Source organism: Alosa pseudoharengus, unplaced genomic scaffold (assembly GCF_046254945.1).
Source record: "Alosa pseudoharengus isolate Yale_2024_CS ecotype anadromous, Long Island Sound unplaced genomic scaffold, YU_APseudo_1.1 YU_APseudo_1.1_scf_3, whole genome shotgun sequence".
NCBI lineage: Eukaryota > Metazoa > Chordata > Actinopteri > Clupeiformes > Clupeidae > Alosa > Alosa pseudoharengus.
In genome coordinates this window covers 4,736,522-4,749,021 of record NW_027468718.1, presented here as the reverse complement: position 1 = coordinate 4,749,021, position 12,500 = coordinate 4,736,522, and the positions used below count along the sequence as shown (strand labels likewise).

The 12,500-nt window shown below is 44.7% G+C and overlaps 1 protein-coding gene across 1 annotated transcript in view; it reads right to left on the bottom strand.

The window, feature by feature from the left end:
* stxbp5l (syntaxin binding protein 5L) overlaps window positions 1–12,500 on the bottom strand; it is a 220,233-nt gene that overhangs the window by 60,359 nt on the left and 147,374 nt on the right. The window contains exons 18-19 of the mRNA XM_076262457.1: window positions 7,694–7,845; window positions 1,024–1,026 (exon numbers count right to left, since the gene is read on the bottom strand). Coding sequence (XP_076118572.1) covers window positions 1,024–1,026; window positions 7,694–7,845 — 155 coding nt within the window. The remainder of the gene's footprint in view (window positions 1–1,023; window positions 1,027–7,693; window positions 7,846–12,500) is intronic.

Here is a 12,500-nt window from a genome sequence, read left to right as displayed (position 1 = left end):
TCACATTATCTGTGCCTTTAATGTGGCGAATATCCAAATGGTATGGTTGCAGAAAAAGAGCCCAACGCATTAAGCGCTGATTTGGATTTTGAAGGGAGTGCAAGAAAGTTAACGGGTTATGATCACAGAAGACTATCAGAGAAACAGCACCAGCTACATAGACATCAAAATGCTGAAGTGCCCAAATTAATGCCAAAGCTTCTTTCTCAATGACAGAATAATTTGCCTGATAAGAAACAAACTTTCGAGAGAAGAAAGAGACTGGACGATCAACACCATGTTCATCTTCCTGGAGCAAAACAGCTCCAGCTCCTACCTGACTAGCATCGACTTGCAGTTTGAATGGCCGGTTCAACTGCGGCGCTGCAAGGACAGGAAAGGAAGTTAAGAGAGCTTTAACAGTCTCAAAGGAAGTCTGGCAATCAGGTGTCCAGCTAAATTTGACACTGGACTTCAGTAGGTCAGTTAACGGAGCAACAACTGAAGAGAAACTTGGGCAGAAACAACGATAAAAACCCACCATACCCAAAAACCTCATCAGCTCTTTTTTGTTTATGGGTGACGGATACTGGTCTATGGCCAAAGTCTTAGCTCGTATGGGACACACTTGTCCTTGGCCTACCACCTTTCCCAGGTAGGTCACTGTCGCCCTTGCAAACTCACACTTTGCAAGGTTGACAGTTAACTGAGCCTGGGCAAGGCGCTGGAACAGAGCTTTAATAGAGTCCAAGTGGCCACCCCAAGTATTACTAAAGACCACCACATCATCTAAATACACTGCACAACCCTCTAGACCAGCGACTACGGTGTTCATCAGTCGCTGGAACGTGGCGGGAGCGTTACGTAACCCAAAACTCATCACTTTATAGGAGAACAACCCCTGTGAAGTGATAAAACTGGACACCTCTCTTGCACGGTCAGTCAAAGGCACTTGCCAGTAGCCCTTGAGGAGGTCGAATTTGCTAACAAATGTGGCGGCACCAACTTGGTCTACACAATCCTCTATACGAGGCAACGGAAAACTATCTGGTTTTGTGACAGCATTAAGTTTCCTATAATCGGTACAAAACCTAAAGGTACCATCTGGCTTGTTAACCAGAAGACATGGTGATGCCCAGGCTGATGCAGAAGGTTCAGCCAGACCATTGTCGAGAAGGTACTCTACCTCTGCATCAATGTGCTTCCGCTTCTCTTGAGAAACACGATAAAAACGCTGCCTAATTGGGCCAACATCCCCAACATCTATGTCATGTTCCAACAGATGCGTCTGAGTCGGAGTATCTGAAAAGAGAGTTGGAAAGTTATTAATTAAATTGATTAACTCAGCACACTTGTCCTCAGACAAGTGTTGCAGCAACTGTGGAAGTTGCTTCAATGTCTCAGAATTGTGTAACCGTGCACGCAAAACTCCATCATCAGGAGCTCTGATCTCCTCTTGCTCCTGCGCTGCCACCGGAGAAACAAGAGGAAAAGAATTAGACAGACTGGCGTCACTTAGAGCTACAGGCTGTGCAGCAGCTTTACACTTGAATGTATCTGAACGTTCGTGATAAGGCTTGAGCAGGTTAAGGTGACACAACTGGGTGCTTTTCCTCCTGTCAGGAGTGGCAATTACATAATTAACATCTGAAACCTTTTTGACAACAGTGTATGGGCCAGAAAACTTTGCCTGGAAAGGAGATGACAAAACTGGCAGAAGAGAAAGCACATTATCACCCACTGCAAAAACACGACGCTGAGTTTGTTTATCATACCGCTCCTTCATTTTAAACTGAGTGTTAGTCAACTTCTCACGGGCCAACCTACCCGCCTCGTAAAGACGTCTTCTAAAACCATTTACATAATCACACAAGGCTTTTGGTGGCTCCTTAAGGTCCAAACCATCCTTTAGGACAGCCAAAGGCCCACGTACAGAGTGGCCGAAGACTAAATCATTAGGGCTGAACCCGGTACTTTCTTGAACCACCTCCCTAGAGGCAAGCAACAGCCATGGCAAACCTTCCTCCCAGTCACGTCCCAATTCCATACAATAAGCTCGGAGAAGGGACTTCAGTGTTTGGTGGAAACGTTCAAGAGCACCTTGGCTCTGAGGGTGGTAAGCTGAGGCTTTGTTGTGTTTTATGTGAAGCTGGCGTAAAACCTGAGCAAAGACACGAGACATAAAATTGGAGCCTTGGTCAGTCTGGACAACCTTTGGAATACCAAATATAGAAAAAAACTGTGAAAGAACCCTTACAATGGACCTGGTTGTAATAGAGCGTAGTGGGTAGGCAGCAGGGTAGCGGGTTACCTGACACATTATGGTCAGCAAATACCTAGATCCACCTTTAGCAACAGGCAACGGCCCTACACAGTCCAACTGTAAATGCTCAAAAGGACCAGCCACAACAGGTATTGGATGCAAAGGTGCAGGCTTTATAACCTGATTGGGCTTTCCAGTCATCTGGCATATGTGGCAGGTTTTAATATAGGCCGCAACATCTTTCTTTAATTTAGGCCAATAGAAATGACGCATAATGCGATCATATGTCTTTCTCACCCCCAAATGCCCCAACATGTCGTGAGCAGTCTTCAGCACCAGTTGTCGGATGGTGGTAGGCACAACAACCTGAAACCATGGTTCCCCCAGTGAAATGTTAGTTGAGGGTGTCCATTTTCTCACTAGCAAACCATCTTGAACAGAATAACCATGAGCCACACTCTCAAAACACTCAGCAGGAACAGCTCGCTCAAACAACGAAGACAGAGATTGATCCTCATGCTGTTCCTTAACTAGCTCTTCATGAGAAAGAGTCAAGGGAAAATCTGGTAAAGCAAACCTAGTCTTTTCTGCAGTTGCCTTAACTTCCAGGGCCTCCACCGCAGCAGCACGACTAGCAGCACGGGTCACAGCACAAGCAGCAAACACCTGAGGTAACTCTTTTAAACAGTTATCGGGCTCATTCCTCAGCTGAGGAGAATCAGTCACCACAGGAATAGGGTTACTCTGCCAAACACGCCCACCAGCCAGATTATTCCCTAATATAAGAGACACCCCATCAACGGGGAGGGCAGGGCGTACTCCCAACTCAACCTCCCCCTCTACCAACTCAGAGTAGAGCACAACCCTGTGTAAAGGGACTTCAAAAGTACTAAGATCAATACCTCTCACCAAAAGAGATCTCCCAGACCTGGAGGAAGAAGAAAACGGCAAAATAGACTCCAAAATAAAGGACTCTGATGCTCCTGTATCACGCAAGATTTTTACAGGAAACTTCTCCTCACTGCCAATTAGTGAAACAAATCCGTCTGAAATAAATGGAGTGTAATTAGGCTTCAGTTTGTTAGGAAGTACAACATCTAAATTAAAAGGCGACACAGCTAAAGCAGCAGGTTTCACAAACGAATAACGAGCTTTGGCCTTTGACTTCAGCACTGGACAGTTCCCTTTCCAATGACCTTTCCCTTGGCAATAACGGCAAACTTGCTCTGCATCAGATGTAGCACCTGACCTGTCTTGACTAACTGGCAGAGGATTAACGTTTGGAGTTTTATTGCGAAAAGAAAACACGTCTCTTTGTCCATTTGCTGAACGCAGACGTTCGCCAAAATGAGCTTTATGCGTTAGTTCGTATTCATCTACCAACACCGCAGCATCGGCCTCGTTCGCAGCCTGTTTTTCAGCAATATATGTCGCAACACGCTCTGACAATGTGTTCTTAAATTGCTCCAAGACTATTAAGTCAGTCATGTTGTCTACTGTTTGCACGTTAGAGGCGACGCACCAGCGTTGGTATTGTAACCGCAAATCTCTCGCAAACTCAACATTGGTTTGATCTGGACGTCTTCGCATACCTCTAAACCGCTGCCGATATGCTTCTGGAATTAACTCAAATGATCTTAAAACTGACGCTTTTATAACTTCGTAATCTTTAGCATCCTCAACACTGAGAGCGGAGAACGCTCTCTGTGCTTTCCCAGTAAGGGTGCACTGCAGCATAAGAGCGCGATGTGAGTCAGGCCAACCCTGCGCGTCTGCTACCCTTTCAAATAACACGAAGAATGTGTCGACATCCTTTTCATTAAAGGGAGGAAGAAGCCGTAAACTAGTGGAGATATCTAGCTTTGGATCCCCTAAACCAGGCATTCTCCCTTGTTTAATAAGATCCAAACGTTCAGCTTCGAGTTCAAGCTTTTGCTGTTCTAATTCTCGTTTAGCACGTTCATTTTGTTCATTAAGATGCAACCTATCCATTTGCATTTGATGTTCCATCTTACGATTTTCTAACTGTAAGAGTAACAGTTCTTTTTGTTCAGCAAAGGTTAAATTTGCAGCATGACTTGGAGTCGGAGGAATTTTTTCCTCATCATCAGATGCATCGCCAAACGCTTCAAGTAAACCCTTGGTGCACAAGGCTGCCTTCACTGTACTTTTTATCTCTTTTTTATATCGCTTACTCGTAAGCTCTATATTGTAATGGCTAGCAAGTTCTATTAATTGCTCTTTTGTCAATGCATTTAACAAAATTTTCGAAGGTTCCTCCACAAACTTTTCGACAGGCGACGCCATTCTTCAAACAATAAAGATTGCTATTATGAACTCAAATGAACATACGAAATTAGTCTAAATTCTGAATGAACTAAACATGAGCCGGCAAGGCCAGCGACATTTCAATAAGCCAAATAACCATTCCTTTTAAGCACACAAAAATACCCCATATAATAACTAGACGCGGATCTTCAAACAGGCCTGCGGTGGGATAGATTAAACACAAAGCCCGCAGGAATGGCTAAACAACCAGTAATCTGGCGATTTCCCCTATACCTCGGTAGTGCCCCCGAGACTAATGCTCTAGCCACGGACCTGTTCAAAAACAAAAAACCACACGTCCCATAAAACACGCAACCTACAGTGTAAGCATAAAAAGAAAGGTTATGGCTAATTAATTAAATGCATATCGCTGAACTTACCCTCCATGTCCGACATTCCCGTTCAATTTCAATGGAAGGCCCATTGTCATGGCTCCAACAAGTTAACAAACATTCCTGTTATTGCGAAAACCGCTCAGGGCGCAATATATAAAGTTTGGATATGAATAGGCAAATAACTCCCGTCTATTCGACAGCACAGCTTTTCCTTTGTTTAAATTACAGCGCAATCGCCAACTAAACAGTGGATTCAATAACGGAAACAAGACAGATTAATTCACTTCCCCGAGTTTGCATTTAGGGCCTTAAGACGTTTAAACGCGAGTGTCCCGTCGGCCTACTCCAAGAACAATAGACGCAGTCTAAAGTGCAGGCGGAAATATGTTTTTTAAACGAGCCCCCACTTTGTTACTACTGGCTCAAATAGTAAAAAAGAGCAGGAGAGAGGTCGACAAACAAATGTCCAAGGGGTTTATTGCATAACGCAAAGGTTTACATAAACGATATTCAACTTAAAGAAACAAATCGAACACAAAGCAAGCCGCTCTCTCCCGCCCGCCGCGCCATAACCAGGCCCTCTTTATGCCGTCAGGCTGGGACACGCCTCGCGCGCCGGCACATCCCATCAATTAAGCACACAGGACCAGGCCTAGAATAGAGACAAGACACGGTGATACAGAACAGGAGAAATAGATGCAATGCAGGATGTAACAGTCAGCTATCTGCACCTCACCATCTCACCACAGGGGTCCCCCAGGGCTCAGTGCTGGGCCCCCTTCTCTTTGCTATCTACACCACCTCCTTGGGACAGATTATCCGTTCGAATGGCTTCTCATACCACTGCTATGCAGACGACACACAGCTCTATCTGTCCTTTCCACCTGATGACCTCTTGGTTTCAGCACGGATCTCGGATTGCCTCTCAGACATAGCTACATGGATGAAGGCACACCACCTCCAGCTGAACCTCTCAAAGACTGAACTGCTGGTCCTCTCAGCTAAACCTACCATACACCACGACATCAACATCAAATTTGACTCCCTGTCTGTTTCACCTACCAGGACTGCAAGAAATCTAGGTGTTGTTCTCGAAAACCAACTAAAGTTCTCAGATCATGTGGCCTCAGTCGCCCGGTCATGCCGTTTCGCACTCTACAACATAAGGAAAATCAGGACTCGACTACTGCAATGCCCTCCTGACAGGTCTCCCAGCCTGCGCAGTGAAACCCCTTCAGATGATCCAGAACGCGGCGGCGCGCCTGGTCTACAAACAACCCAAAAGGGCTCATGTTACCCCGCTGCTCATCCAGCTACACTGGCTACCTATGGCGGCCCGCATCAAATTCAAGGCTCTAACGCTAGCCTACAAAGTAGTCTCCGGTTCTGCTCTCACCTACTTGAATGCCCTCATACAGACATACGCTACCTCCAGACCGCTGCGCTTCTCAGACGAACGACGTCTAGCTCTACCACCGGTACGCTCAGGCCAATCCAAACTTTTCTCATCTGTTGTTCCTTGTTGGTGGAACACACTGCCAGTTCCTACAAGGGCAGGGACATCTCTCTCCATTTTCAAAAAAACTCCTGAAAATCCAGCTCTTTAGAGAACATCTGCTCTCATAGCACCACTTACAACAAGTCGTGCTGATCCTAGCACTCACCAGCCGTCTTGAACTGACAAGTAACTATTAAAAACAGCACTCACTGATGCACTTATTCTTACTGTACTCTAATGTTTTTTAAATTGTCCTAATATGGTTGAGAATTGCTCTAAAACTTAAACTGTTTACCATGTTGTTAGTTGCTTTGGCTAAAAATGTGTCAGCCAAATGTAATGTAATGTAATGTAATGTATGTGCATGTAATGTGTGTGTGTGTGTGTGTGTGTGTGTGTGTGTGTTTGTGTGTGTGTGTGTGTTAGTGTATTAGGAGAAGAGCATAAGCAGCCATGTGAACAGGAGAACAGAGAGAGGACACAAACACCATGCATATATGCATCTGCAACACAGCAGGCCTGAGCCATGCACCTCCACAGACAGAGAGAGAGAGAGAGAGTGAGTGTGTGTGTGTGCTAGTGTGTGTGTGTAAGAGAGAGAGAGAGAGAGTGTGTGTGTGTGTGTGTGTCTGTTGCTTTGTGTGTAAAAGAGAGAAGAAAGGAAAGATAGCAGATCGAGCGAGAGAGAGAGAGAGAGAGAGACTGTTTGTGTGTGTTTGTGTAGTTGTCCCCTCCCCCAGAGAGAGAGACACTGTTTGTGTGTGTTTGTGTGAGTGTGTGTAGTTGTCCGCTTGCCTTATGAGATATTTTTTCTGTTGTAGAGTCTGTGTGTCTGCGCAGTGTGTCTGTATGTGTGTGTTAGTTTGGGAGGTGTTTGTTTGCGTGTACCTTAGACAGATTGCCTGTTCTTACGTGAAGAGCATCCATGTAAGTAAATTTGTGTGTGTGTGTATGTGTGTTTGTGTGTGTGTGTGTGTGTGTGTGTCTGTCAGTCTGTATGTGTGTGTGTGTGTGTGTGTGTGTGTTTGTGTGTGTGTGTGTGTGTGTGTGTGTGTGTACCTGAGGTGGACTGCCTGTTCTTGCGTGGGGAGCGTGTGTGTGTGTGTGTGTGTGTGTGTGTGTGTATGTGTGTGTGTGTGTGTACCTGAGGTGGACTGCCTGTTCTTGCGTGGGGAGCGTGTGTGTGTGTGTGTGTGTGTGTGTGTGTGTGTGTGTGTGTGTGTGTGTGTACCTAAGGTGGACTGCCTGTTCTTGCATGGGGAGCATGTGTGTGTGTGTGTGTGTGTGTACCTGAGGTGGACTGCCTGTTCTTGCGTGGGGAGTGTGTGAGGCGCTGGAAGGGGTCAGCTGGTCCGTACAGGTCCAGAGTGCTCATACACAGCAGCACCGTCTTCTGCAGGTAGTCCACCACCGCCAGCCCATTACAGTTCCCTAGAGCCAGGCTACACACACACACACACACACACACACATATATACACACCACACACACACACACACACACACACACACACACACACACACACACACATATATACACACCACACACACACACACACACACATACACACACGCACACACAACACACACATACACACTCACATATTTTAGATTTACATTTTAGATTTTTTTAAGCTTTGCAAATTTTCACATAAATGATCAAGAACCATCACTACACAGTGAATACTTGTTTCACACTAAAAGAACATAGTGATCTGACTTGTGCAGAGCCCTAAGCTCAAATGGCTTAAGGCAAGTCAATTGATTCAGCCATATCCAACACACACACACACACACACACACACACACACACACACATACGGGAAAAATGTGTGCATTCAAAATCATGCTGTTTTTTCACATTGACGGGTGTAGCATTAACACACCCTCCTACAATTAGAATAACACTGTGTGTGTGTGTGTGTGTGTGTGTGTGTGTGTGTGTGTGTGTGTGTGTGTGTGTGTGTGCGATGTCCATCTCATACAAACCAACCAGGAGGAGAGACAGAGGGAAAGCGAGAGAGAGATGGAGAGAGAGAAAGATGGAGAGACATGGAGAGAGAGAAATTGAGAGAGATAGAGATATTGAGAGAGTGAGAAGAGAGAAGAGAAATGGAGATGATGAGAGAGATAGAGATATTGAGAGAGTGAGACAGAGAGATGGAGAGAGAAAGCATGTGAGAGAGAGAGAGATATTGAGAGAGTGAGACAGAGAGATGGAGAGAGAGAAAGCATGTGAAAGAGAGAGAGAGAGAGAGAGAGAGAGAGATATTGAGAGAGTGAGACAGAGAGATGGAGAGAGAAAGCATGTGAGAGAGAGAGCGATATTGAGAGAGTGAGACAGAGAGATGGAGAGAGAAAGCATGTGAGAAAGAGAGAGAGATATTGAGAGAGTGAGACAGAGAGATGGAGAGAGAGAAAGCATGTGAAAGAGAGAGAGAGAGAGAGAGAGATATTGAGAGAGTGAGACAGAGAGATGGAGAGAGAGAAAGCATGTGTGAGAGAGAGAGATATTGAGAGAGTGAGACAGAGATGGAGAGAGAGAAAGCATGTGAGAGAGAGAGAGAGAGATATTGAGAGAGTGAGACAGAGAGATGGAGAGAGAGAAAGCATGTGTGAGAGAGAGAGAGATATTGAGAGAGTGAGACAGAGAGATGGAGAGAGAGAAAGCATGTGTGAGAGAGAGAGATATTGAGAGAGTGAGACAGAGAGATGGAGAGAGAGAAAGCATGTGAGAGAGAGAGAGAGAGATATCGAGAGAGTGAGACAGAGATGGAGAGAGAAAGCATGTGAGAGAGAGAGAGATATTGAGAGAGTGAGACAGAGAGATGGAGAGAGAGAAAGCATGTGAGAGAGAGAGAGAGATATTGAGAGAGTGAGACAGAGAGATGGAGAGAGAGAAAGCATGTGAAAGAGAGAGAGAGAGAGATATTGAGAGAGTGAGACAGAGAGATGGAGAGAGAGAAAGCATGTGTGAGAGAGAGAGATATTGAGAGAGTGAGACAGAGATGGAGAGAGAGAAAGCATGTGAGAGAGAGAGAGAGATATTGAGAGAGTGAGACAGAGAGATGGAGAGAGAGAAAGCATGTGTGAGAGAGAGAGATATTGAGAGAGTGAGACAGAGATGGAGAGAGAGAAAGCATGTGAGAGAGAGAGAGATATTGAGAGAGTGAGACAGAGAGATGGAGAGAGAAAGCATGTGAGAAAGAGAGAGAGATATTGAGAGAGTGAGACAGAGAGATGGAGAGAGAAAGCATGTGTGAGAGAGAGAGAGATATTGAGAGAGTGAGACAGAGAGATGGAGAGAGAGAAAGCATGTGAGAGAGAGAGAGAGAGATATTGAGAGAGTGAGACAGAGAGATGGAGAGAGAGAAAGCATGTGAGAGAGATAGAGATATTGAGAGAGTGAGACAGAGAGATGGAGAGAGAAAGCATGTGAGAAAGAGAGAGAGATATTGGAGAGTGAGACAGAGAGATGGAGAGAGAGAAAGCATGTGAAAGAGAGAGAGAGATATTGAGAGAGTGAGACAGAGAGATGGAGAGAGAGAAAGCATGTGTGAGAGAGAGAGATATTGAGAGAGTGAGACAGAGATGGAGAGAGAGAAAGCATGTGAGAGAGAGAGAGAGATATTGAGAGAGTGAGACAGAGAGATGGAGAGAGAGAAAGCATGTGTGAGAGAGAGAGATATTGAGAGAGTGAGACAGAGATGGAGAGAGAGAAAGCATGTGAGAGAGAGAGAGATATTGAGAGAGTGAGACAGAGAGATGGAGAGAGAAAGCATGTGAGAAAGAGAGAGAGATATTGAGAGAGTGAGACAGAGAGATGGAGAGAGAAAGCATGTGTGAGAGAGAGAGAGATATTGAGAGAGTGAGACAGAGAGATGGAGAGAGAGAAAGCATGTGAGAGAGAGAGAGAGAGATATTGAGAGAGTGAGACAGAGAGATGGAGAGAGAGAAAGCATGTGAGAGAGATAGAGATATTGAGAGAGTGAGACAGAGAGATGGAGAGAGAAAGCATGTGAGAAAGAGAGAGAGATATTGGAGAGTGAGACAGAGAGATGGAGAGAGAGAAAGCATGTGAAAGAGAGAGAGAGATATTGAGAGAGTGAGACAGAGAGATGGAGAGAGAGAAAGCATGTGTGAGAGAGAGAGATATTGAGAGAGTGAGACAGAGATGGAGAGAGAGAAAGCATGTGAGAGAGAGAGAGAGATATTGAGAGAGTGAGACAGAGAGATGGAGAGAGAGAAAGCATGTGTGAGAGAGAGAGATATTGAGAGAGTGAGACAGAGAGATGGAGAGAGAGAAAGCATGTGAGAGAGAGAGAGAGATATTGAGAGAGTGAGACAGAGATGGAGAGAGAAAGCATGTGAGAGAGAGAGATATTGAGAGAGTGAGACAGAGAGATGGAGAGAGAGAAAGCATGTGAGAGAGAGAGAGATATTGAGAGAGTGAGACAGAGAGATGGAGAGAGAGAAAGCATGTGTGAGAGAGAGAGATATTGAGAGAGTGAGACAGAGAGATGGAGAGAGAGAAAGCATGTTGGAGAGAGAGAGAGCAAGAAACCCTTTCATATGACAGAGGGAGAATGAGGAAGAGAGCCTTTCAAATGAGAACCAAAGTGACTTTGATCATTTCAATTACACTGAACAGACAAATGAGAGATGGAGAGATGAGGAGGGGAGGAGAGGAGAGAGGGAAGAAAGGAGAGAATAGAGAGATGAAACTGTTCTCTTTGGAAAAGAAGGAGAGAACGAATGGAGAACAGAAATGTAACATAATGATAGCATGAGAAATGAAACAGTATGATAGCATGAGAAACTAGATTTGCGGTTCCGAGGAACTGCAAGAGTGGGTTTGATCTGGGGCATGGAACTCGGCCTCATCCAAGGATTCCAACGGTACCTCATTTATGAAAATCGGGCACACGGATCAAAAGTTATCTGCATTAACGCAACATCCAAAAAGCTAAAACGCATAAATATCGTGGTTGCTATGCTGGTTGCTAGGGCAATCATGCTGGTTGCTATGGTGGTCACTAGGTTAGAAGGCCAGCACCTCCTGAGAGGCCTGAAGGGTCAGTTCTGAGGTTGTTGGCTGCTGGAACCGAAAAATTGACTGCATTTTCTTAAAAGACAATGTGACTGAATGTGACTGAAGTGCGGGCAAAGTTTGCACAGAAATGTACGATTTTTCCCACCCTCATAGACCTTGTCATAAAACTTGTTTAAATGATCACACAACGCCTCCTTGCTGCTTTGTCGTCTACATCAGCCTTTCTCAAACTTCTTTGACCTGAGGCCCAGTCAAGGCATACTTTGGGGTCATAGGGCCCACCTACATGAACCCACCCCCTCCTCCCACCCCCCATCAAATGTTGTTTTGGGATGTTTCCCTCATGCAAGCATCATACACTGATAGAGTATATGCTATTTAATTACCTTTCATTTGAATGCCTGAATGTAAGAATTCGGGAAACACAATATCAGCTTTTAACATTTCTGTTGTTTACAAGTTTATGTAAATCACATAAAACATGAACTGTTTACATACTACTGATAGCCCATTACTGTACACAATAATACTGTGCCCATTCATTAACATATATTAAACATCAGGCGTCTTGTTTACACATTTAAACCATATTTGCACTTCGAATTTCGACTCCAAATTGTAGTAACTACATCTACGAAGTCTAAGGAAGATAACCAGGTAGTCTTTTCAAAGATTACGTCGATTTTATGAGAACGCCAGCCCTCAGCAAAGCAGCAACTATTCATTCATTCACTTCCTTTTTTCTAGCTCGCAAAATCGCGGTTGTTCTGTTTACAAATTAAAACCATATTTACACTTCGAATTTCGCCTCCAAATTGTAGTAACTACATCTACGAAGTCTAAGGAAGATAACCATGTAGTCTGTTCAAAGATAAGATACATTTTGACAGAACTACAGACCTCGTGAAAGTAGTACCTAAAATGACTCAATTCACTTCATTGCAAAATCGCGGTTGGGCTGTTTACACATTAAAACCATACTAACAATTTACATTTCGACTCCACATCGTTGTAACACCATACCAAGGGTCTTAAGAAGTGAGTC